The sequence below is a fragment of the Centrocercus urophasianus genome, unplaced genomic scaffold (genome assembly GCF_019232065.1).
Source record: "Centrocercus urophasianus isolate 14NV4802_14NV808 unplaced genomic scaffold, USGS_Curo_1.0 seq_13, whole genome shotgun sequence".
In the NCBI taxonomy this organism is placed as follows: Eukaryota; Metazoa; Chordata; class Aves; order Galliformes; family Phasianidae; genus Centrocercus; species Centrocercus urophasianus.
In genome coordinates this window covers 36261334-36289089 of record NW_024884475.1, presented here as the reverse complement: position 1 = coordinate 36289089, position 27756 = coordinate 36261334, and the positions used below count along the sequence as shown (strand labels likewise).

The 27756-nt window shown below is 38.8% G+C and overlaps 1 protein-coding gene across 11 annotated transcripts in view; it reads right to left on the bottom strand.

Moving 5' to 3' along the window:
• Window positions 1-26926, bottom strand: part of KIAA1109 (KIAA1109 ortholog) — a 109490-nt gene extending 82564 nt beyond the window's left edge. For 8 of the 11 annotated variants that reach the window (XM_042811656.1, XM_042811657.1, XM_042811664.1 and 5 more), the window contains exons 1-10: window positions 26865-26925; window positions 18679-18808; window positions 15036-15152; window positions 13113-13191; window positions 12398-12462; window positions 8678-8864; window positions 7542-7623; window positions 6732-6925; window positions 2948-3027; window positions 1518-1668 (exon numbers count right to left, since the gene is read on the bottom strand). In XM_042811656.1, coding sequence (XP_042667590.1) covers window positions 1518-1668; window positions 2948-3027; window positions 6732-6925; window positions 7542-7623; window positions 8678-8864; window positions 12398-12462; window positions 13113-13191; window positions 15036-15152; window positions 18679-18775 — 1052 coding nt within the window. In that variant the 5' untranslated portion in view covers window positions 18776-18808; window positions 26865-26925. Of the gene's footprint in view, window positions 1-1517; window positions 1669-2947; window positions 3028-6731; window positions 6926-7541; window positions 7624-8677; window positions 8865-12397; window positions 12463-13112; window positions 13192-15035; window positions 15153-18678; window positions 18809-26864 lie in introns of all 11 variants that reach the window. The other 3 variants (XM_042811662.1, XM_042811659.1, XM_042811667.1) reach the window with 2 other exon arrangements.
• Window positions 26927-27756: the final 830 nt, after the last annotated feature.

The window sequence follows — 27756 nt, the reverse complement described above, 5'->3', positions numbered from 1 at the left end:
TTATGCTTCAGTTTGTGCATAAGTGATCATTGTAATGTCCAGAAAGAAACAAAGTACAAAATGTTTAGGACTTCTGAAAGGAAATAAAATGAAATCTACATTTCTAAATACTCATATCTGAACATTTAGTTACACGGAAAGAAAACTACAGAGATCGAGTACAGACAGTAGAGCCTATTTAATTGAGGAAGCAAGACCTTAAGCTGAGTAACAGTACCCATGCATCAAACACCTGACCATCAAGACAACTTAAAAGTTAGCACCAGCAGGGGAAAACAACCAAACAAAAACAACAAAAAGAAACAAACCCACAACTTCAATAAGAAGAAAAAAAAAAAAAAAAAAAAAGCCAATCACATGCACACAGTCAAAAATCACTACAGTGACACTGATCTGGGGAAACCCAAAGCATTATTGCATTAAGTAGTTAAGATCAGTATTTGTGGAAGCTCTTACATGAATTGAAAAGTACAACGTAGTGCAAAGAATTTCCACAGATCAGTGCTTTGAAAACATACAGGTACTTTCCAAAATTCTATCTTCTATCCATGGCATGATGGGAAAGTGCTCCCAGGTACAAATGGTTCATACGCCTATGAACCTTGTGCACACTGTGCACCAAAGCACATGCTGCCTAGCCACTTGAAATTATAAAGAGCATACCATCACAAGCATTAATGTCATTAATAATTCATTGGCTTCACATTTTGTTCTAGAAATCAGCATTTTCTCTCAAGTTCTAAAGACACTGGTGTACGTGATGACTAATCTGCCATCCTCACATTCTTAAGAGACAGTCCCACCAGTTTCACAGGAGAATTAATAGAGGCCAAGAAAAGTATTAATTTGTAATTAACAAGAGAAAAAGGGAAAGTACTGATTATGTCACTGTTACTTAACAGTCTTTCACTATCTAAACAATCCCACTGTCTCCAGCAGAAATATTCATGCACAAAATACAGAGAGCATAGTGAAGAACAGCTCTCGCCTAATATTTTAATCACTAAAATATCTAGATTATAAACACTTTTGGAGACTGCATCAAGTGGTTGATTCTGTTAAGCAGTGATAAATGATAACACCTCATTATTTTCAAAGCCAGATTTGTACTTCCATGGATTTTCTCACCAACATGCAGTGTATTTCAAACCATAAGCTTCAGAGAAATAAACCAATAAGGACTCAACAAGTTTAAATAAAAGCAATAAAAAAATTAAACCCTTAGGTATGTAACACTTGACAAATAATAAGACTATGTTGTTCCAAAAAAATAGGAACAAAAAGTATTAATCTAATAATAAAATCTCACAGAAAGATTCTACCTTTAGGACAACACAGTAAACAACAGTGAATCTACTAACTCTAACCAATTGTGACAGAACTCTTTTTTCCTTACAAGACTAGTCTAATGCACACAAATTTTAAGAGAAGTAATCACATACTGCAGACTCCATAATGTTTGCACAATAATAAGAGATACTAAAGATTAAAATTGAAAATATAAATCATGATAATACCTCTGCCTATCAGCCCAAGGTCCATAGTTGAAGTCTGTTCCTTTTCCACAAACAATGTCCAAACCCCAGCATGGTGGCAGATCCTGTAATTTGCTGTCTTCGTTGCTAGCTTCTCCATCATTACTTTCCTCTGTCTCCTCTGGTACAAGACCTATATTACATAATATAATAAAGAGATTATCAAATGAAGCTCCTTAAAATTAACATGAAAAATATCCACAAAGCACAGTACAATTAAATTGGGTTTTCCTTGTTTGGTTGGTTGGGGTTTTTTTTTGAGACCATTGTAGTATGTAGGTATCAAGCCATAATTTGATACAGACTCTCATAAGAAGAGCAAGAAAATGACCCCAAATCCTTGGGATATTCTCAAGTACTGGCTTCTAATGTAACTGAAATATTGGCAAAAAAAGCAGTTTTATCTGCTAAGAATGTTTTTTACCAATTCAGGCCTTATGCATCCACTTTCAGTTCTCAATTCTACTTACAAAGTTAGAATAAGTTTTAAAACAAAGATTTAACAAGAAAAAAGAAAAAATATAATCTCCACAGATAACACAAGCAAATAAAGAGGAAAACCTTACAACAGTACACCCAGGATTACTAACAGAAGTTCAAGCAGTCATTCAGTAATGATCCAAAATAGCCATCAATCTTCCACCAACACACATTACTGTTGAATTATGTTGTTGATTGCTGAATTATTGTCTTACCTTCTTTAAAGATTCAGGTTACACTTCAGTACAATCAAAATAAAAGCTTTTGCAAACAACAAAAAAAGAAACCTCCAACAAAATAATATGGTAATAAAATGCACTGGATTTAAAGTGAAAAGGACAGACACTACAGTAGTCAGACATCAACAATTAAATAACCTTTCAATAAAAACTAAAAAAAATCAGTAATACATATTGACCATAAACTGTCTCCATCCCCAAACTACCTTTGGAAACCAACATAATTTAAATTCACAGCTTCAAAAATAACCTTAGTACCTATATTCATTGGTTGCTTGGTGCATGTGAATTCAAGAAGGTACTGCTGACTGACTTCCTGCATCTATTTAATACTCATCAATAATACTCTTATTTCTACATGTACAGTTATTCTACCCTTGGGATTCCCTAGGCCTTCTAGATAGTCCAATGTAAACACTGACAAGAAAGTGGTTAAAAAATCTCACATTCTCTTAAACATGATATTCATCAACTCTTTCCAGTTTGTTTGTGTGCAATTTGGAGGGAATTTTTTTTTTTTTTTTTAATTTTTCAGAAATAAGGGTGTGACTCTATTGCTTAAGAATGCTTTTTTCCCCACTTCAAAATACTATATTTTTCCAGCATGAAAACAAATTACCCAACAATCCCAGACAACTAAAAATACAATCAACATTTTGCATCCCTTAAAACTTGATATTTAACACAAGGTACCTGGTTCATCCATATAATAATAGATGTCAACATCATTGGACTGCATTACCACAAAACCTTCACCCATCAGTCTTGGTGGTCTGAAATGGAAAAAAAAAAAAAGTGCAAAGACTTGTTAAGTGTAATGAAAGAGTAACATAGGTCAGATTCACTCATAGCTTACAAGCAGTATGTACTAAAGAATCATTAATAACACTCTATCAAACCATTCTAAAGAAGTATTTTTTTGTAAATATCTGTATAAGCCTACCAGAGATTTGTGCAAAACTCCAGGGTTTTCCATTTCAGAGGAATTGTAGGCAGTTGCCTATCTCAGTAGGGTCAATGAAAACCCTCCCATTTGAAGATTCCAAAGTATTGGAGCTTGAACAAACCAAATGCCAGTTCTAACCCATAAGCAACATATTATACTCCTGAGCAACATATCATACTCCTGAAAGTCTGCGGATTCCAAGAGATCATAAAACATACTGAAAAGAAGCCTCATCATAAATTTACAGAGAACAGAAGGGGATATGCTTTGTGCAGTTCCTCAATATCCACACAGCAAGCACAAACACTAATACACTGTTTTCCACATTTAAGCAGGTTGAAGAAAAGCCAGTTCTGAGCAGGAAACCACATGGATACATTAAAACCCATTTCCAGAACTCCCTTAAGTGCAATTTGCTGTTATTGTTTGACCTTTGATGCCCATTAAGTTTCTGCTGAACAAAGAGACCTGCAGCACTGGAAATACGCTGTAAGGGGCATCCGACCAAGAAAGTTTTATGGGAAAAACTCCAGCTTGATGCAATCTGAAGACAGCAGCTCCACTTGTCTGTACCATGGCTGCTGGCAGCTTAACTTCATACTGACGATAAGAGCCAGAGGCCATTTCATCTACTGCCCTTTGGTCCCATGACATTACAAGCAGGGCAGGGGGAACACATGGAGGGGTCCAGGCACATGGACACATAAGGCACACACCACACTCCGTCCCCATCTTGCTTGTTCTGAAGTGAAAAGTACAGGTTAATACTTCAGTCTTGCTCCCTCCCTACCATGCTGCACTTCTTAGTCTACCTTCTATCTAAAGCTGAACATGCTTAAGAAAATAAGCAAGGAATGCTCTGGTCTTGTCTCCCTTTATCAAAAGCAGAAGTCATATTGCTAGGCAGTGTCAACCCTGAATTGCAGAAACTATTTGATTCTTACATCATTACTTCTATATAAAATAGCTAACTGCTTCAGTTATCTCACGCACTAAGATACAAGCTTTCTCTTGGCACAAAGACATTTCTCACGTGTCACAGCTACTAAAGCTCTACTTTCAATGCTTCTTCTCTATCAAGAAATCCTTTCTCCTTGTCCTACATCATGTTCTTTCACCTGCTAATAATTTCTTACTAAAATAGCACTCTGAACCAGAGGGACCAGTCATCTTCAGCTCTTCAGTAATTAGACCATGAGTTTAAAAAAAAAAAAACAAAAAAAACAAAAAAAAGCACTCTTCTTGCTTAATAATGTTTCACTTGAAAGGATCTAAATACAAAATGCATGTAACATTTCTCCTAACACTAGCACGCTCGTATACTACAGCCATTTGTTTACATTACCTCATACTAATTTAGAAAATATTTTATTGTAACAATAAAAAATATTATATTGTGACCATTGTATTTTTACTACAAGAGATGTCTTTTGCAATTTGCAGCCACTTCTGTACATTTGCACTTCTTAATGAAAAGAAGAAAATCCAAAAATACATGGTGTAAGACTAACAGGGTAGAAGCATGCTGCTTATTGCACTGCATCTCATTTCAAACATAGTAAAGCTTGGAATATATGAGAGGCAGCAGACGAAGAGCCCATGTGCTGCCAGTCCTTCATAAGCAACTTAGTGGGAGATTTCAGATCAATTTTACTTTGAGAGTAATAGCAGCAGTGAAAGATGAAATACTTCCTATTCACTTTAATTTTCCAATTATTTCTTCTTTCTGTCTAAAATTGAATTGGCCTCCCTAGTGAGATGCAAATAGAGTAGGATCTGAAATAAAAAATTATTTAGCTGTCTGTGAATAGAATTGGGAAGAAAAGTACTTAGATATATTTAAACAGTAATTCATGGAGAGAGCACAGTTCATTCTGCCCACACCCACTGCATCTGAAAAGTGCATCTCTGTACAAGCAGGTCAAGCAGGTAGCATCAGCTTCTCCAACTGAGTGTACCACCAAGAGGGCGAGGGCTTCAAAAAGAAGGCCTCATCCAGCACTTTCCTTTATTGTTCTTTCTAAATCCTAGGATTTGGAGAGTTTACTTGCAAAAAAAAAAAAAAAAAAGTGATGGAGGTGTTGAGGAGTCCGTAATAAATGACAGCCATTAAGTCTGCTTTTTGATGTTTGCATGGATTAGTCAGTCTGTTACAAATTTAATCATCACTTTACTGTTTTCTATTCATACACTGCCTGAATGTTAAGACACACCGCTTAATGTTTAAGCCAAAAAAGCAGAAGAGGGCAGGCTCTCAAGATTCAAAAGCACTCCCATTTTGCAATGAACTGGGTCATTTATTGAATCTACACAGTAAATTAGGGCACATGTTTTCTGCACACATGCTATCCTTCAGCTATCAGGAGCTGCACGGCAACTGCATAAAAGAAAAACACTTTGCGGAAGCAGGAATAAAAAGCTAATAGTTCCAGTATCTTAATCCTATTTTGTTTTAATCTTGTTAGCTTGCTCTCAATATTAATTGAAGAAGTTTCCTTTGTCGTCATGTTCAAAGATCGAGATATTCTGCATACACCCACAGAGTGCAATCTGAAGTTAAAATACATAAAGGCACTTCATATAGGTGGCAGTATCTGGCTGATACAAAGCTGATTAAGGTACAGACTAATGAAGTTTATTTCCAAGTATTGTAATTCATTCTCTGGATACAGTTGTTTGGGAGCTATATGGATTGATATTATCATTAAACATAGAATCATACATGCAGTTGCCCAAGGATAGCATGTGTTATTTCTGTTGAGCAAATAATGCCTGCGACTCAAATAACGAAATTCTGCAGCTTTGTCCAAATTATCTGTTGACTATACAGCACTGCAAGCATTGAATAATATAATGCAGAAAAATTCTGGCTATGAGATTCACACCATAGCAATAGGTTTTCATATAGTATACGCATAAATGTCTTCCTGGTTGAAGTGCAATAAAACCTGAACCCTAGTATAAATTTTTTTCATGCAAGCAACCTACTTTTTTTCTTTGCCTTAGTATCTTCCAGTTTGTTAAAGCTGCATAATCCTGGCTGTCTACAAGCAGGACGCACAGAGGTAGAAAGATCTGCCTTCAGAATATAACACAATTTCTACTACATCAGGTACCTTTTCCCTGCTTTTATTTTCAAATTTCTTAAAAATGTTTTCCAAATTATATGCAAACTACATCTACAGAACAAAACATCTCAACTATTGCACTTATCCTGAGACAGTAGAGCTGTCAGAGCCTGAGCCCAGTTTTGCACATGCAGAGTGAAGAAAAATAACTGAATGCAGAACATTAACCATAGACCAGAATACCTTACAAAAGAGTCTAGAATGTGATAGAAAAACAGTACTTTTCCCCATAAATGAAATTGCATCAATGTTTCAACATTTAAAAATTTCAGTGTGGTAGAAATGCCAATCATCTCAGCACATTAAGAAAAGTCACAAATGCATTCAACTTTCTTTACTTCATTTTCTTATAATAAATTTGGAAATAATAAAGAATCTTAACAGAAACTTCAACAGAACTTACTCATCATTTTGAAGACCAACATATCTTGGACTTGGAACCAGCATGACTCTAACATTCTCCAATTTTCCTTTCACAATATGCATAAACTGATCAAGGTGGCTGGAAGGTGGCTTTGTGGTATATGTCAAAAAAGCATCATCGAAGTTAATGCAAAGTGTCTGTGGTTGATAATGATTCCCAAATGCCAAGCGACCCTAAATTAAGAAGATAACCAATTACTTCTAATGCATTGCATTTTCATATATTTTTATTTATAATTCACCTGTAATAATACAGTTTAACCATTCCTAAGTAAATAAAGTCTGAATATCTGAATCTTAGCCATAACCTGTGCATAAATAAAATTTTGCCTTGCACATTCAAACTCCAAATGTTTTATTTCCTATTACAACAATAACAGTTTTTCTGTTTTTTGTGAAACAGCAGTAACCTTTAAACTCTTTCAAAAACTAGTAAAAGATGCACAGAGACAAAAAATAATAATAAGAATGCGTAACACCCATTACCTAGCTTAATTATTTTGTGACATTTTAAAAATCATTAAATCATTACAAGCCTAAGAAACATACTATTTCCCAAAATGGAAAATATGACTTTGTTTCTATGAGTGCCAGGAAGATCTATGAGTGTATAAGGAAAGTGGGGGGGGGAAGGTGGGGAGAGGGGGTGATGTCATTCCAAACCTTACACAAAGCATGATGGAAAACAAAAAAATAACAAAGAACATTCAAGAAAAATGAGTTGCAAATCTATTTTTTTATGCATGTACTACTAAATAATTGCATTAACAGGGACATTTTTCCCACTTACCGTGCTCACATTGACTTTAATAACAGGAATGAGTGACCTCCATGAAGAAGACGGGTCTTGAGATTCTGTTTTTACTTTTACACTGTGAAAAAAAAATTTTTATCATTCAGTCTTTTCTACAGAAAAACAAACCAAGCTTTTATTCTAGGGATCTTTACTGCACAGCTCTTAGAAAACACTTCTTCCCACAAGAGTACCTCCTCTAAGAATCCCGCTAGCTGCATACTGCAGACTCCACCAGAGCCTGGAAGAGCAACATGAAGCTTGTACACCTAGACCTCAGGTGCTGGTATTCTGTGAGCTCACACAGGTAGAAAACAAGAAAACAAGTACATCGTCCTTGAGGAACTTGGGCTTTTTTCCAAATATGCTTCAAATAATCCTTTTAAGCCTTTGGTGTGTGATCTGTCACTTAGCAAATGCAGAAGTCCTTCATGTATGTGTCAGCAAGAGTGTAAACAACAAAATATGAAAAAACTGGTTAGGAGATGCAACCCCTACCAAGACTCAGCACTATCACAGCACACTGCAAGCAGCCCACTACATAACTTAGGCCTACAGTTGAATACATCACAGCACTACAAATAAGTTAAGTTATGCACAAGAACTCTCTCTATGCCCACACTTTGTTTTATAGAGTACCCAAAGAGAAGAATGAAATAGTTAAGGTTTGTATAACCACACACAGACACATAGAAATCCACTCAAGAATCACTCTGAGTGTAAGACTCAAAAACCAGTATGGCCTCCCAACATTACACAGATCCTTACATTCAATATCTTGAGGGATTATTACTTCTACTGAGCAACACTGTTATTATTCTGCAAGCATAATCCTTTTCAACACATCCTCCCTTTCCACAGTGCTTCAAATAGATTTTTCAACCCATCTCTGATGATTAAGCAAGGGGTATTGGGTTAGTTTGGCCTTTTTTTTTTTTTAATTACTGTAGTGGGAAGACTGAGGAAAGGAAAAAGATTTAAACTGTCATGCTTGTCAGTGCAATTTCTCTCTCTCCTGTGCTTCAGCCATTTGGCCTTCAGAGCTTATGTTAAGAAAACATTACCCAATTAGTTCAGCACTTCATAGAACAAAGCATCAACAAAATAGCAGATAATAATGAATAATGATTTACCTTTCAAGATTGGTATGTGTTCTCTGCCTTCCATTCACTTGTGCTTTTTCATCATCTTTCTTGGCTGGAATTATTGTGGGATCCAAGCCAAATAGCTCTTGAAGTTGTCCATAAAGCTCAGAACGGTTGTACACATGAAATTCAAAGTCATTCACCATAATATACAGCCTTGTTTCTGCCTTTGGATCTAAATGAAGAGTAGGAAAAAATTCCTCATTCCATCTCAACATCCCCTTGCAAGATTTAGTTTTATAGATGTACAGACTTGGCTAAAACAATCTTCGTGGTAGTGAACAGCTACTGAACTTCATACTACATATGAAGAAGCAGTGAAAATCGCACAAAATAATTACGCTGTTTCAAGCAAATCAGTGAAACCTGGCAAATACAACAGTTGTATACAAAACATAAAATCTGAAGGCAATTCCACCCTCAGGTCACAATGCAAAAATAAACCCAGAAAGGAGCTGTACAGAACTGTAAATGCAAGTTATTTGGTCTCATATATAAAAACAAATCAAAAACAAAACAAAACAAAAATCACTCGCAGCACTAAATCCTCGCTGCCAAACTCTCCTTCCAGCAGTACTCAATACCAATCCGATCCCAAAAACTGAAAGATTTCCTACAAAGCTCTGCGGTACAGAGGTCCAAATTGAAAAGAAGCTTTCTTTTATTTAGAAACAGACAGCAAAAGCACACAGAACTAGGAAGCAGCATGTTTTATGCAATCAGTCAACATTTTCACAAATTTAAAATGTTAACTGCAGTACCAGCTTGGCTCTTTACTACTTAGAGGTAAGTTTATCTGCTACTTGCATGCAGAGATTTTTGTGACATACTTTGACACACTTTTGCCTTAGATAGCGTGGCCTAGTTATGCAGTTCATGTGAGGAAAAAGCTCGCACAATTTCCCCCTAATTACCCAGTTGAAAGAATGCCCATTACACATTTACTCAAGAGACCTGAGCTGCTCTAAAATCTGATCTGGTCTTTGTAAGTCGAACATACCTTAGGAAACAGAAGCACTAATGTTTATTACAGCATCCACATGAAACTGAAGGTAGTATTTCCCACAAGACAGTAGAAATTAAGAAGTCAGAGCTAACACTGCTGCTGTGGTCAGTGTCAAGAGGAGAAACACTGCAGCCCATAGTGTATGCATGCGTCCAAGAGCTGAAGTTTAGAGACACTGACTTCATTGAATGCGTTCCCTTCACTAATAAAACATATCTATCCCCTTATGTGATGCATCTACACAACAAACTGTCCCAATAAGAGCAACCCATCCTTTGCCATAGTACATGAGGGGAAAGCACTTCTTGGTCTGGCAAATATGGGCGTAGCAGCGGATTTTGTCTACCTAAGGCCTTGGACATTGTCTCCCATAAAGCACTTGGAGACAAGCTGTTGAGAAGATGAATAGACAGAGACGTAGGCTGAAAACTGCCAGAACGGTTGGGCCCAGAGTGTGATAATCAGTTGTGAGAAGACTACTTGGAGGCCAGTAACCAGCACCAGGGAGCCTGGGGGCAAATACTGGGTCCAGTCCTGCTTAAATTCATTAGCAATCCAGATCAGCAGGTCACGCTGCCATCCAGAGGAACCTCAATGAGAAATGCAGAGAAATGGGGCAAGAGGAACCTCATGAAGCTCCACATGGGGAAGTGTAAGGTCAGACATCTGGGGACAAATGATCCCAAATACATTGGTGTATACTGGGAGCTATTCAGCTGAAAAGCCTTAGTGAAACCTCCGAGTACTTCATGATCCTTCACTAGCCTTGCCTTAATAAACAAAAAGAAAGGAAACATCTTCTAACGTCCTTAAATACGTCAGCATAAAAATACTATGAGGTCCCATCAAATCTACAATAACGAGACTTAAGTCGATCATCGCTATTAACAACTAATTCCCATTCCTGTTTCATGCAATCGTTAGAACTACCCAGTGCTTCAGTTGTAGAACAACTGTATACAAGACCAACAAAACACACACATACACACGAGAAGCCCAATATAAAAACACAAACTAATCATTACTGCTTATATCTAAACCTTCAATAGACGTACACTTTTCAGGCAAAAAATCTTAAAAGACTTCAAGTTTGTGTTTTTGTAAGAATACAGTGGGGTGTCAAATGCTTATTAGCCCAGATTCAGACAATGCATTTTCCAAACATTCCAAATAGGAATGTTTCACCTCTTGGCCTTAACGATGTGGTTTAATATTTAGGCTTCGATTAAGTAGATTAAAAAGTACTGGGAAGAATATCTTTCAATAGGCTAAGAGTCATCAATGATTTTAATTTTCAATTTAAAAATAAAATAATCTCTGCTAAGTAATTACAATGAAAAGTAAGCAAGGTTGTTTTTCCTAGGAGGAACAGTACTTCTTTAAGAGAGTAATTTTTTTTGTTGTCAAACACATAGATTTCTGACCTTCCCAATTACTTGGATTATTTGCCTGCTAATTAGGCAGGCTTAAGTACCAATAGTAATGATTAAAGCATTCAAAAACTGACAAGCAAAAATACCACCAAAGACAGGCAGTAAGAACAGCTGTGTCTAAGTTCATTTTATTTTCCATTCTTTGAACCACTAGAGAAATATGTTCTAACATTCAGACGAAAAAAATTCTATGAATATCTGTTGCATGGTAACCTGTAGTTACAAGAACATAATTAACTTTAAAGGTTAGTTCTACTTTCTGAATTACTCATCTTACAGTATAAAGAACTTGAATCATGCATCTTATCATGCAATGCCTCAATACTTAAAAAAAAGTGAGCAACTTGCTCTAATTTATATCAGTATTTTGAAAGGTGTCTCTAATCTACTTGCATAACATGCATACACTACTCTTATCACTGTTGAGTTGGTACTGAATAAGCAACAGCTGTACAAACTTCCAGGCAAATCTAAGAGGCTTTAATTTGCACCATCAGAGGCCACTTCCAAAGGAGAGAGGCAGAGGGGGAGAAAGGCCCTCCAAAGTTCATTTCAAAGTTAAGTTCAATTAGTGCTCTCCTCAGTGGCATACAGATGCTATTTCTGTACCCCCTTGAACTAGCAATGGAACTGTGATGCTTCAAAAGTCAAGGCAGCACTTGAGACATCCATCCAACTAGATTCTAATCCTATAAATGTCTAAAAATACGTCACAGGGTTGTTTGTGTTTTCTCAAAGTGTATTCTGCAGATGGAATCAATCTCTTCTACTCAGTGTTATTCCTCCCTCGTTAGTTGTGGATAAGAAAGAAAAATAAATGTGTTTTTCCTCACTTCCTCACTTCTAGGACCACAGATATCAGCAAGACAAGTTATCAACTACTGAGCATCCCTTATTGTAACTTTATACTAAAATACTGACACAATAGCAAATCTTGAAAACTAAAATCAGTTCAGAACAACAGTCTCTATTTATCATGGTTATAAACCTCAGTACAGAGTCAATTGTGCTCAGACTACAGCTAATGAAGGCTACTATTAAGATTAATCATGTTTATCTTGAGAAGGTTGAGTCCTTGATTATAAATCCTGTATTTATTTTATTGTGTTAATATCAACGAGCCAGCTTAAAGAACTTCCTGATGTTTCAACATAACCCAGGTACATATTAACAAATCAACAACTTGCACGCAATTGTGCAAAGGAAGTACTTTCATGAAGACAACATGTAAACTGAACTCAAAGTTGGAAGCCCTTCTGAGATGCTTACCATGCTGCTTCTGTTTAGGGTTGTACATCTTCCACCAACGAAATATGATAAATCCATCTTGGATTCTAAATTAAAGTAGATAAAACAGGAATTAAAAGACTAATCACCCAAAATTCTTTCAGCAGCTTCTTGACATGCTGCCTTATGCACTGCAGAGATTTGCAGTTTCAATAGTGAACAAGCAGTATCAAAGGATAAAGAAATTAATGTCCCACAGTATAATATTACACAATTACCCTATTAGTCGAAGTTGTACAGAACTCTACAGCCATTGTCTACTCAATATTTTCCAACTTTTATGATTAGAAAAAAACATTATGAACTATTTGCTAGACTGCAGTTCATGAAACAAATTATTCTCAGTTCCAGTATTAAGACAAACTACTTGGCCAAAACGAATCTTCAAGACATAAGAGCAGAAGCACGGAGTGAAAAGAGATTATTAAAAAATAGTTTTCTTCAAACTCTAGAATATTTTAATTTACAAATATTAAGGACAACTATAATCTTATCCAGCACACTGTTTCAACTGATAATGCTCAAACAGAAAATCAGCAAACAACACGTCTATCTCTAACAATGTCAAAATACTATCACCAGAAGAATCTGCTTACTTTTAAAATTTGTAAATATCCATATTACTCATTGGTAAAATGGCATTTTAATTACAATACTTAGATATACATTAGAACAATGACTCCTTGGAAATCTGTACCTGATAGACATGTCTTCTGTGATGAAATAGATTTCACGAACCATGACTTTTCCAGACAGCACAGAGAATGAAAAGGAACCTAACGTGAAAGAGATTACAGGCATTAGCCTCAACTTGTTGACACTTTATGTTCAGTACGAGAAGAATGCAGTGTTCAATTATCTGAACTGTGTTTGCTTGGTATCTCGAGCTTTCCCTTCAAAAAGGCATCAACTTTCAGAGGAGAAGCTCAGAATATATAAGAAGAAAGTACACAGCTCTAATAGCTGCCAGATTCGGCACCGTCCATGAATACAGCAGACCACCAGAGAGACATCAGTCACTCAGGGATGCCTACATGCCTTGAAAAGCTTGGGAGACAGTTTAAGGAAGATATTTTGAACATTTTTACTATGAAGCCACTGTATGCAAGACTTTAATTAGGGAAACAAAGATTCTTGCCTGAAGAATTTTTCATATCTTAAATGGCTATCAAGTTTTCAGTGCAATTGTAGTGACAAATTGTGTTTACAGCAGAAAAGGATTAATGAATACAAAAAGACCAGAAGGCAAAGCAATAGCCTATATTTTTCCTAATGCTTTTCACTCCAGTCACACATAGTTAAGTAAACCATGACTTTTTAAGACAAAACAAAAAAAACAACAAAAAACTCTGTCACATTAATAGATTGAAGGTAAGCTGTTAATCATGGGAATTTAATGCTTTTCCTACTGATTAAGTTCATGAAGAATGCCATATATTTTGACAGCTATGTCCAGTTGTCTTTACTTAATAGTAATTTCACACACAAATTTTAATAAAAGCTTATAGCAGTCGGTAAGATTTTCCGTATCGTGTTAAAAAAAACTCAGATTTGAAAATGGTTCAGATTACAGTTCTTAAAGTCTTGAGGCCACACTGAGATAGTCTCTGTGGCAGATGGGTATGTGTAAGGTTGTTTTCTCTTGCTTTATTTTAAATTTTCACAATACTTATGATCAATAGTTGCACTAAAAGTCCACAACTAAAGTAGTCATTCCAGAAAGCAGAGAGAGAAAGGCATGGAGGAATAAATGAAAGGAAGTTAAAAGTGCAATCAGAGTGAGGTTGTGGGCTACAGCCCTTTGTCTAAGTATCAGATATTTCTGAAATGTGGGTGAGTGCCCAAGTGATTTGTACTGACCTTATTCAAAAGTATTTTAAATTTTATTTATTTATTTAAGTTAATGGATTTTGATGGGAATGTTCTAGCTAGCATAAATTCAAGATACAGTGTTCCTAGTACAGATTAATATCATTTAGTTGTTCTGATAGCTTCTTTGGAAAGGAAGGACACTGCTATAACAAGGGAGTCAAGGCTTGGGCGTGCTTCTTCAGGCCCCCTAGCAGCTGCTACCCATGCTTCAAATGCTGTATAACCGCCCCTAGAGGCACAGGAGAGCAGAAAACTGTTGCCCCTTAAAATCAAACCAGCAGGCTAATTCAAGCAGACCCTGGGCTCATGCCAGCCTTTTCCTTTCAGAGAAACTGATTATTATAATTGCAGGCTTTTGAAAAGGGTATTAGAAACTGTCCAGATTTTATGTTCATAAAAGTATAAAGCCTAAAACAGACAATAAAACGTCATCAAGTGAATGTTAATATAAAATAAGACATCCATGAACAATTAGGAAATGAAACAACATTTCATCACAGAATGGCTCAAGTTGGAATGGACCTTATGGGAGGCTCAAATTCCAACCCCCTGCCAAGGGGTTTCTAACTACACTTCAAGCACAATATTGAACTTTTTTTAAAAAAAAAAAAAAAAGACCAATAAATCCATGCTGATCCCCTTACCATGGGAGTGCTTTGATTTTAGCTACAGCTGGTCTTTAGCATACCAAAGTATAATAAAAAGCTGTAAATGAACACGTAACAGCATTAATGTAATCATAACTTACCAATATGGATGTAGCCATGCTTATATAGTCTGTTAAGAACCAATGTTAAGATTAGTCCAATGTTCCGGGAATTATAATAAGTCAGGTAGATAATCCATCCACAAGACAATATTGTTGCTGTTGAAAGATTAAATGAATTAAAATATTTTTAAAGTATACCGACCTGGATAAAAACCTATTAAAACTAAAAAACTCCTATCTGTTAAAACTACAAAGCATAATGTTCTTCCTACAATTTAAAAAAAAATAAATTGATATTGATGGAACATTTAGATGGGTGTTTTCAGTGGAAAAGTGTGAAAAGAGGAAAAATAGGGGAATAGGAAGTTCAGAAAAGCATAGATTCTTCACTGCTCATCCATTACCTAGTTTGAAAAACTGGCCTATTGAGCCTCCGCTACAGGAACCGTATGTTTCACTATCATTTCTTGTCATCCACTAAGCTAAATTTCATAGATCACACAATAACTGGCATTATTCCACACAATCACTTATTTTAACATTCTCAAAACGACCCACAGAAGCCATACTATGTTCCTTTTCCAGATCATGAACTCTAACTTAAATTTCCTGAACACTGAAAATGTTACTATGAAATCCAAAATTATTTCCTACGTTCTTGTAGCCTGAGAAAAATAGACTAGTCTTTGGCTTAGAAGAAAGCTGGCAACAGTTCAAACATGAACTGTGACAGGAGGTTAAAAAAAAAAAAAAAAAGAAAAAAAAGAAAAAAAGAAACAGCAGTCAAGTGAAAAACATGTTAAAACAAAAAGAACAGAACAGAACAGAATTAGGTCTGTTAATCCCCAAAGTAATTTTTACTTTAGTTGATTAAGAGCTGGTAACCTATTTCTAACTCCAAGGGTTCTCAAAGATTCCAGAAGGACAAACCCAGAAGGAATGCAGCTGCCAGAGAACAGACTACTTCTAACTCGCACTTGATAATTACCAATCTCCTTCGTCTGAAGCAGAGTAGCAAATTGAGCAATACTTGCATTTAAAGTACCCCTATTGATTACGCTAACTGACCTCTATAACAGAAGTTTTCCACTTGTATGTACTTCATATTTAACTCAGATTTATTGTTCTTTTTATGGGAAAACTGAAGTGCAGAAAAACATCTGGGTGTGCCTTCACTCTGAAGAGACTTCAGGTGGTTAACAAAAAAGATTTTAAAAACACCTCCAATTTTTTGCAACTGGATGCTCCACTGCTTTGTAACAATTCCTGTGCTTTGTTGAACAATGAGGAAAAGAGAGAAGAGAAAGACTTGTATGACTTTGTCTTTTCCTCACTGGAAGATGGATCCAATGTGACCAGAAGTCAAGTAGCTCATACACCCAGGCAAGATGCTTGACATACAGAGCAAGTTGAATCTCAGATTTTGCACAGATGCTTGCATGAAAACATGGAATGCAGAGTGAAAACTAAATTACTGAAAAGAAATTACTGTTGGCATTCAGTGAAGGCACACACCATGGATAGCATTTACCTCACCTTGCTTTTAAATGAGTAAGCTCCTCACTGCCGCTCCTTTGGCAGTACAGGGAGAAAGGTGGCATGACTCACACTCAAGAGGGTCTCATTCCAGTCATAACATTTAATTTGAGATTAAAGTTCAACTAGACACTTAACTTAAAGCCAAGAATGTCAAGGTGACATTCTGGGAAAAAAAAAATTAAAGAAAAAAAATCAGCAAACTAAGAGTTTCCAGGTGCTACGGTCCTAATCCACGGTCTTTGCCACCAGCCTCACATCTGCCCTGGATTTTACTCCTTTTCTTTCCTATCAACAAATTTTGTCTCTGCTACTAAATGACAGATCCTGTAAGTTACACTATTCTCATCATTATATTCCATTATTTTAAAAGCCTCTTTGCTTAAGTTACATTTTGGAAATTATATCTGGAACAGCTTACTATATCAAACTTTTTTTTTTTTTTTAAATTATTCTAGAATTGAGCAACAACTCTTTAAAGAACATGTTCATTTCTAAAATTCAGCACCTCTTTTACTGTTTCAGGTATCAAGTGAAGAATTTATCAAGTGAAGATAAATTACTGACTTTTTTTTTGTTCTGTTGTAACAAGGTGCCATGGGTCAGCATATTAAAAACAGAGGATGGCTGGTTGCAGCTGGGTTGGTTAATAAACATTACTTTAATGTCTTTGCATCCAAACCTCACATAAACAGGAGGCTACCAGGATTTTGTTTCTGTCATTGCTTTCAGAATTCTAGGCAGCTTCTTAGAAATAAAGAGATCAGCAGCCCCTCAATACTATATAATTTTACCCAGGTCTATCTGTCCTTAGAAAAAGAGAACAGACCAGATAACTTCTTGAAGTTTCACACACTCTTCTTTGAAACATACAAACAAGTAAGAAAGCTAAACAAAGCTTTTGGTTTAACTTGTACAGAATAAAGAATTGTACAGATGTACAGAATTGTTTATATTCTACATACTTCCCAAGTAGTATTCCTAATAGTTTGCTTCCACTGTGAAGAGTGAAAAATCAGAGAAAGAAAAAATTCTGCTGACTGCCATTGACTTCTATACTAGGTGAACAACCTGAACATATCTAGGTTTCATTTAAAGGTTCTGGAGACAAATTTTACAAATCAGTTCCATACCCATCTTTTGTTTTATCATAAGCAACTGTCAGTATGGTGACTTCTGCTATTTTCATCTTGATTACACTTAAAATTTTATACTGAGTGAAAACTTTCCACTTCAGCGTATTGAAAGAGAAATGATTAACATTCAGAACGCATCCTCAGCTGATCTGCCTATGTCCAAATCATTCAACTGGGTCTACTGAAAGATAATTCCAGTGCATCAATAGCCAACAGATATGCTTCAAATCCTCAAAAGTCAAAAAAAGAAAGGTATCTTTCCCTCTGCTGCTTTTTGCTCCAGATCCAAAAACAAGGGCTGAAAAGATGGTAGTATCTGTCTCTGGACAAGTCCAAATTCATCCTACACATCTAGTATTCTCATTCTGATCTGAGTACAACTCAATCATTATTTTGCTCTCCCTACCCACTCACTCATAGATTCAGAGAATAAGAGTAGCTACACACAAATATAAAAAAACAATAGCAGGAATGTAATGAAGACTAACATACCTAAGTCAGGAACTTTAAAAACAAAAGAACAACAAAAAAAACAATCTACAATTGAGTATGTGATGCTTAAATGCTTACTGAGACAAGCAATTTAGTCTAAAAGTTATTAAGCACAAGAGTTTTTATATCTTTATTCAAACTACGTACACTGTATCAAATAGCAGCTACTGACATATTTGTGCTACAACATCAATCCTGTTACTGTGTTGCAGTTTATCAACAGCTTAATCTGGTGTTAGAGAAAACTTATTCTGTGGACAGGAATTCTCACTGAGCTCTTATTTTCCAGCACTTGTTGAGCATTGTGCACAGGGCACACTGGATTCAGTTTCCATACGTCTCAGCAGGATGATGCTGTACATCACTTAATAGTCTTATGACAAGTAAGAATCTATTTTCGATGCTTTGATGTCTTTTGGCCAGATATCAACGTTTTGAGAAGCGTGTTTAAAAGTACACAAAAAAAAACCAAAACATCCAACCAACCATTTAACCAAAACAACATAAATTCACCTTACCTACTAACAGCCAAACAACATTGGAGTCGTGTTCTGTTAAGAAGTCTTCCAACTGTGTGATACTTGGGACAAAGCTATCATTTTTTCTTTGATCCATTGCTAAATTGTCTTTGTACCACCACCTATAGAACTGAAGGGGAAGCAAAAAAAAAAAAAAAAAAAAAAAATTAAAAAAATTAAAAATTAGTTCTAAGTACATTACACTGTGGAGAAAATTAAGTACACGCCATATTAAACAGTCTGTAACAGCCCGCTTCACAAAAACATGAATTTGCTTTATTCCTTCAGTGGCATCTTTGTGAAATCCTTTCTTCTTCTCTAGATCAGGAACACAGAGCAGAAGACTGCTGTCTGCTGAAACAGTTTCCAGACAGGTGCCTACCTAAACCAGATTACAGATCAACAATATCCCAGACTATGCTCTCTAAATTTAGTAGCCTGACTGCCCCTACAGCACATAATAGAAACAAGCTGATACAACTCTTGTACCGCAGCACTGAGTCAAACAGCAGCAGAACATACAAATAAAGTAGGACTGTGTTAGAACGTTCAAATGCCTAACAAGATACCAAGACAAAGCACACACTTGATATTCATTCAGTAGAAATTTGCTCAGTAAGACGTTCCTTCCAGACAGGCAGCAGTTGCAGCTCATTACAAGGGAATTGCCTTCAGTCCTAACTCCCCAGTAACTCACGTATTCCATACTTATTTTTATATGCAGAACAGAAACCAGATTATTTGAAAGCAAAAAGGATACGTGCTATTTCTGGAAGAGATGAACCACCCTCTAAAGGCTATTTTAGTTCAAATCTCTATTCATGCACTCATGCACTTTATAAACTTATTCCTGATTTTTGTGGATGACACAGGAGAAAAAAAGAAGGCAGTTCTCTGTACCAGCAAAGAAGTCATCATAGCCCAGGACAACGATTCATAAGTTCAGTTTTCAGCTACTGAGCAAACGGAGACCAACCAAAGCATTTGCTTACGTTTGATTGTTTCCTTCAGTAACTAAGCAGGGAAAGCTGATTTCCTTCTATATATAAGAAAGAAGTATGTGTTTATGTCAGCATATGGAAGCATCAGGTTGTTTATGGGTATGTGTAGAAGCCCAAAGGTTGAAAGGCAGCTGAACTTGATATGAGGCTTTCATTCCTCACGTGAGCTGCATTAAGCCAAAATCTAATTCAGAAAAGCAACAAGTTTGACCACCTGTTCTGAAGAGGCATCAAAGAAGTACAGCTACCTCCTCTGAGAAGCAGAGGCCACACAGATCTCTAACCACGTATCTTCTCCCTGGGCAGTACAAATGCAATCACACGTGTACGCAAAAATTCAGGTGGAGATGAAGACCAATGCAGCACAGGATTGCACAGAGGTATCAGTACTCAACACAGCTCTGCCTACAGCTCGAGGCAGCTGCCATTTGGCATCCTACAAACACTGCAATGTGCACTCAGCCGGTGGCGCAGACTCTGCATCCCCGAAGAAAAGAAAGGCTCAAGGCTGCACTCCCAACTAATCAAGAGTGACCAAAACTTTCCACAACCTATTAATCCAGCACGCCCACTAATTCCCTTGCTTCACAATGGATTTGCATTAGTCACTGTAAAAACTGACTACACAGCGTTGCTGTTACACAGAGCATAGAAAACCAGTCCTTCTGATCTTACGCCTTTATTCAAGCCACCCATAAATCACCCTGCAACTGGGTTATATTAATTAAGCATGATTAACAGGGAGTTGCTCAACTCAATAGCATTTGTAATCACACGACAGTATTTTTCTTGCATTAGTTTCATTTGAAGCTTTCTCCCTTGGACATAAGCTGTCAAGCCTTCTCACAGAGAAATAATTCTTCCCTTTTTTAAACACCCTCCAGCTCCTGGCAGCCAGTCTTGCTGTCAGCATTCAGCCTTCAAGAGAAAAAGATTTTTTCTGTGTGAAGTCTCCTACACCTTCCATCCAGAGCAAAAGAACATAAGTAGCACATCACCTTTGAAAAGGCAGAAGGACTAATATTTATCCAGTCTGTCCTGTGGTATCCACACCATCTCTCAGTAATATAATTTGAGAACCAAGCATGGAAGAAGAAGTTGGAAATACTCGCTTTCAACACATTTGTTTCTCTCCTAGTTCTAAAAATACAGTACCTTGGAACTGCGATCTGCTGGTGAGGAACTCTGCAACAAGGGGCTCAAGAAAAAACAGGGATCTCCTAGAAATTGTTCATTGGATAACCACAAAGATGATAAAGGCCTGGAGCATCTCCTGTATGAGGAAAGGATGAGTAACCTGGGTCTGTTCAGTGTGGGGAAAGAAGACCGAGGAGGAATCTGGTAAATATTTATAAATATCAAAAGGGAGGTGGGAGGCAAATGGATGAGGCCTGGCTCTTTCCAGTGGCACACAGGGACAGGACAAAGAGTAATGGCCTAAAACTTGAACACAGGAAACTCCATACAAGCATGCAGAAGATTTTCTTTACGGTACGAGTGACAGAGCACTGGAACAGGTTGACAGAGCCCAGACAGGTTGTGGAGTCTCCTCTATGGAGATAGCAAGACCCGTCTGGACACCTACCTGTGGGACCTGCTGTAGGGTCCCTGTTTTTGCAGGGGAATTGGACTCAGTCATCTCTTAAGGTTCCCTCTAACTCCTGCAATTCTGTGATATGAGCCTATGGTCTGAAATAAAGAACAAGTACAGCCCCACTAACAAACACTAGCAATTTGTTCACATCTTCTGATAAGAAGGAACAGAATGGGGAGGAAAGAACATGAAAATAATAAGCAAAAAACACTGCAAAAAAGAAATTCCACCACTAGACACTGCTGGCAGGAGTGGTGACAAAGAACCCACCAACTAGCTTCCTCACAGAGATAAGCAGAATGACTCAAAAACATTTCTTAAAAAGAAGTCCTTGTTTTAGAAGAGCCATTACAATGACTAATTAAATCACATAATGGCACTGTAATTTGCTGTAAGACATTCACAATACCTTAATGAAAACCCCAACATAATAGAAGACACACTACAGGCTGCCTTCAGGAGCCTTGGGTCTGTGAATGGCAGAAGAACTGGAGAAACTGATGCACACACTGCAGCATGGAGTCAAAAGAAAACCTTTTTTTTCCTCCCTTACTGCAAAAAATAACCAAATTCTACTCTTTTGATCAAGACCACAGTAGAAGCATTGCCAAATAATAAGCACCACCTTAACAGACAACACTAAGCCTCCAAGAATTTTTAAGAAAGTACCATTGAAATTCCTAGCAATTCAGGAAATCGCACATTTCCTAAAATACTTCCAAAGAAACAAAGCCAACAATACATGATACAGAGTCAGGATACTCAAAATGGTTATGGCCCTAACACAAGTCAGAGACTGGAAGCCATAGGATTTGATACTACCTATTCAGAGTCCACATTCATCATTTTTTGTCATCACTACCCCAACCATAAGCTGGATATCCTTGTAAGTTTTCTGAATAACATTTGCAACTCACACACAACTAAGCCCAGCAGCCCTCTGTCAGACATCAGTGCGAGTTTTGGAGCTGCACGCTGATGCATTACCACACTGACCTCATCTGAGACCCTTGAGGAGGGAGCTACATGGTGGTAGAAGTGCTGGTGACCAGAACAGGCAGCACTGCACTGGATGCATGTGGATCTCAGGGGCACAGGTGTTCATTTCAATTACAAAGCAATTCCACCTATGTGGATTAGCTTAACACATCCCTGTGCACTTATATGGCAAAGGAGGACAGACAGGTGGGATAAGGACCACCAGCAGCCTCAAGAGGAAGTGGTGTAGTCTTCTGGGAACACATAGCAGCCGCTGTCAATGTCCAGCTGTTACATGCATTCTTAAGGCCAAAGTCACTTTGCAGTCCAACAAGAGTGCAACCCAACTGCTGCACTTTGTGGGAGCATTAACCAGTATCTTGGTGTATCTGTAGTTTAAATGTGAACTGCTAGGGCACTACTGTGCAGGAGCGGTGTGCTTTCCAGAGCTCTGGGAGGCACAAGGCTAGGCGGGAAGAGACTCTTACAGCCTGCCAGCACCAGGCAGAAAACAGCAACAAGGAAGAAAGACCTACACATAGACATGTAGCTCTTCTGCATTTATTTACAGCATTTTATCAAGGTGTCCACTGTCTTGTGATGCTCTCAATAAACAAAGAATGCTCCAGAACCACAACAACACACTTTTTTTTTTTCTTTTAATTTAAACACATCTTCACTGTTCAGTACATCACTAGTAGCTTTAATGACTGCATGCCATGTTAACACATACAATAAGCTTATTAAGTTCCTCCTCAGAGGACAAAAAGAGAAGAGGCAGAGTCTGGAGGCACCAAAGTGGAAGAATCACAGTACTTGTTGTCACAGCAGTCCTTTAAGGTGCCGTGCAGTCATCTGCCCACAGATGAGATGTGTGGAACATGGGCAGACAGAAGGCCAAAGTTTTGTTTGTGATGGCACACTGAAACACCGGGGTCTTCTTCCCATGTGCATTTTTAGATCCAGCTGCAGATGTGAGGCTTCCCTGTTTCTTCAGGCCTACTACTCTTGGTCAGAAGAGCATTATTTGTAGGAGAAACATGCACCTAACAGACTTAACAAAATTAATTACTTAAGACACAAATTACTCAATTTTTCTCAGTACTAAAAAGATGTAAGTGACAGAAAAATTGAGGTAAGTAATCCTGCAGTCCTGAGGGAATGCACCTCATTTCCAGCCCGCATCCAGTATTCCAAACCTGACTGAACTTCCACAGCAAATACACCATTCCTAAGAAGCCAATCTCTCAAAAGAAGCAGCCACATCAACTACCCATAAACATACTTCAGTTACACCAAATCAGTAAACTAGATTAACCACAGCCTGACATGCTTGCTCTTAACCCCAAGACAAAGCTCTGCTTGAACAACATCATTAAAAGCGTACAGAAAACACGCATAGCTAAGAATTGACTCCCAAAAAGTGAGACAGAAGCCCACTCAAAAGCTGGACTGGAAAGGCAAAAACAGAAAAACACAAAAAAAGAAGCCCAAATCCAACAGCCTTGATACCCAGATCCCTTATCACACTCGGACTTTGCCCCGGCAAGAACACCACCAAAACCCTTATCATGATTAAAATGTATGGGGGAAATGAAATAGGAATTTAAACTCACCATGGGCATTGCTTGCATTTTCACAAAAATTAAGTGCTTACTGAGTATTTGTTAACTGGAAAGAAAAACAAAATGTGCTTTCTAAAATAAAATGCACATTTGCTTCCTCATGATTAAAAGTTAATTTCCACTCTGAAAACACTTAACTCTCAATTTCTACGCTATTTGCTAGAAGGTGGGGTTACAATTACACTCAGAACACCAGCAGGAAATAAATCCTGCTAGTCTAAATGAATGTACTCAGACAATGTGCATGGATGCTTTGTATCTGTAGTAAACACTTCCTTAAAGAAAAGCAAGGAAAAGGCATTTTTGTGCCCTATCCATCCATTCCTTTCTCCAGGAAAACATGGTACAAAATGAGAGCTTCAGATAACTGAGTGATTTCAGAAAGAAACCCTGCAAATGTAAACAGAACTCAGGTGAACTCGCTGCACAGGGTACACTGAACCTGTCATCATCTGGATGCACCTTTGGCACGCCTCACAGAACGCAGAGCTGCCAACCTTGGCTCTCTCCAAACATTCCAGCTGAGTCCAGTGACTTCCAACTAGTCCCCAGCCAGCTAAGGAAGCTCAGCTGTCCTGAGCCAGCAAGTACAGTAAAGAGGGAGGAAGAAAAGGAAAGTTGCTGGAGTTCTTGGACTAATGAGCAATAAACTGTAAACAAGTTGCACTACAGCCTCAAATAGAAACGGGTGACACACCTATCAGACTGCTGTGTGGATGGTACCAGCTACACCCTATTCACACTACAGAAGCCCACATTAGAAAATACGCTTACTTAAGAAATGAATTAAATCAGAATTGAAGAGCTCTAAGATATAAAAATCATTTTTTACAGCAGTCTACCTGATGAGATTTGCTTTATCTAGAAGGGAACTAGCAACTGCCAAAGCAGCAAATACATTAAATATTAACACTCTTGAGAGAAGGAGGAAAAAAAACAAAAATTAAGTTTCAGTAGTTTAGACATGTATCACATCCAAAAAAAAAGTGCAATGAAAAAGATTATTTTAGCAGAAATCTATTGATTAGGTATCCAAAGGTGTCAGAAGCGATGTATTTCTTACTTCAAATCTTTTGAAAAACGAATGCTTTTGGTACTCCAAAGTTACCTTTAGAAAAATTAAAATGAAATACTGTAACAGATAACCCCCTGTGCCCTTTAAAAACAACAACAAACAGAAGCGCAGATTTTCTTATTATTATTATTTATTTAAAAGTACAGGACATCAGGTATCAACTCCTACTGTGGCAACCAACAGATAATACCCCTTATTCACCCAACTGCTGGTCCAGCAGTCCCCAACTGAACTTTGCATGATTTTTCATTTACTTTTAAACTGGGGGATGGGTGGGAAAGCATGCCTCCCAAACTTCCTCATGGGAAAGTTGTTTGGTCACTAATGTTGGTAGCTTTTGGTGTTTAGAAAAAAACAAAACCAGAACAGAACCTAAAGCTTGTGTAGTTCTAATGTTAGAAGAATTATGTACGCTTACTTAGAAAACTCTATGTACACTCTATTTAGAAAAAAAATATATCTTCTTTGATACAGACTCAACAAAACGACAGATTTCTTGTCTTCCTCTTTTTTAGGTCTGCACAGCAGCACTGTACCTCTGTGCCTCTAAAATATTCCATGAAATTACTTCTCATGTATTTTTCCAAAGCATTCCCTCTAAATTTCTCCTCTGACATATTGTCAGACTATGGGGGAAAAGGGAGCAGTCTGCTAGAAATCAAAACTGAAAATGAATCTTATGACCATCTATCACATCATCCTTTCATAAGCTAAATGCAGATGTTCAGTAGCACCTGTGCCAGCCTGCAGCCAACCCAAACATTTTGGCACAGCAACAAGTGCTATAGGAAGTTATAAAAGAATATCAGTTGGTAGAAGGCAGCATCTCAGCACAGGACAACTCCACAGCTGTCCATAAAACAAACAGTCAACTCGTAGCTTACTTCCCTAACGACACAATTATGTAAAGGGACAGTTACCCAAGAGCAGCTGACGCTCACTCCACATGCCAGAGTTTTCCAACAGCTCACCCAAAAAGAGTGCCCTCCTTCAACACAGGAACATAAGGACGGAAAACACCACTAACATCAACCCAGCCCAACTGCCAGCCCACCCCTGTCGTGCTCCCTGACCATGCCTCTTGGTCTCACATCTCCACTTTCCTTGAACACCTCCAGGAGCAGTGACTCCACTACCTCCCTGGGCAGCCTGTGCATCACATCACCACTCTTCATGGGAAAAAATTTCTCCTAATACCCAACCTGAATCTCCACTGGTGCAACTTAAGGTTGCTCCCTCCAGGCTTATCATTAGTTACACAGGAGAAGAGGCCGACTCTCACCCCTCCACAACTCCTTCCAGGCAACTGGAGAGTCACGAGGTCTCTCCCGAGCCTCCTCTTCTCCAGACCGAAGCACTCCAGTTCCCCCAGCTGCCTCCCGTGAGCTCCAGCACAGCACAGAAAAGGACGAGGGCTTCCCACAGAGAAGTGCTGGACACGTGCAGACTCAGCCAACACTGTTCACCACGACCAAAATCCACACTTGCATCGATGTGTCCACAAACACACCTGCATGGCACACACACAGGCCGCACCCTGAGGCAAGAGTCCTCACTCCAAAGCGGGACTTCAAACCCCGCCACTGCCCACGGTTATGTGAATATTCTCTCAGCGTGCTTTCGTGAAAGCTCCCCGTGCTTCCCAGTCGCAAACGCTCCTGGCCCAAGTGCTCAGTGCACGCAGAGATGCAGAAAAGAACACGCAACTACAACTTGTGTGGCACTCACAGCTTCGGGCAGCCCGCTCCAACGCCCCCACCTCCCCCTCCCACGGCCGCCACCGCCTCGCAACGCCGCACAGGAGACGGCCCAGTCCACGGCACCACCAATACCGCCGCCCTGCTAGGACTGAGGCCAGGACGGTGACACTACCGCAACCCCCTTGACGCCCAGCAGCGACACCCCGCACTTACGCCATCGCCCTCCGCGGCGGCTCCACAAGGAACCCGGAAGCGGCGGCGACGGCCCGGGCTCTACCTCACCTAACGGCGGACACCGGCCCGGCCCGGCCCGGCCCGCCCACCGCGCCGCCCACCCGCAGCCAATCGCCTAGCGCCGCCGGCTAGCGGGGCCAATGGCAGAGAGGCGGCTCACGGAGTGGGCGGGAAGAAAGGGCGCTCCACCGCCAATCGCAAGAGGCGGGCCGCGGCGTCTGAGTGCGTGCGTGTGTGAGGGCGCACCTCTTCCCTATGGGAAGACGTGTTGCGCATGCGCGAGTTCAGCGCGCGTCTTGGTGGGCGGAGCTAAGGGTGTGAGGGGGTGGCCTCTCGTGTGGTAAAGCGGGCAACGGCGGGAGCTGGGGCGGGTGTGCGTGTGCCTGTGCCCGGCCTGGGCTGCCCGAAGGCACCAAGCAGAGCCCTTGGCCCGGCCGTGGGGAGTCCCGCCGGAACTAGCCTTACTTTATGTGTGCGCACTTTATGTTTTCTCACAGCATTCCTGTCACGCTGCGTGTAGCAAGAAAAATATTGTTCACGTGCCTCTGGTTATTATCACCCAGGTCACCTTTCCTCTTAACTCCCCCGCTCTCTCAGGGAGCGCTTGGGGCCCTGCCAAATGCTTTGTCCACATGGGGCCCGTGTGCTGCCTAGAGCCCTGTGGGTCAGCAGCAGCACCGGGGAAGGTGGGCCTTGATGTGACATGAGGGGAGGAAGGAAAGCTTTGACGTTGATACATTCCTGGCTAGAGAAAAGACGTCGTGGAGTTCACTCGAGGAATAATATTTACCCCTCCGCTGCTTTGAATCTATTTGTTTCACACAGCGCACAAATATTTACCTTCTCTGTAAAAGAAACTTGTACTTTCTCG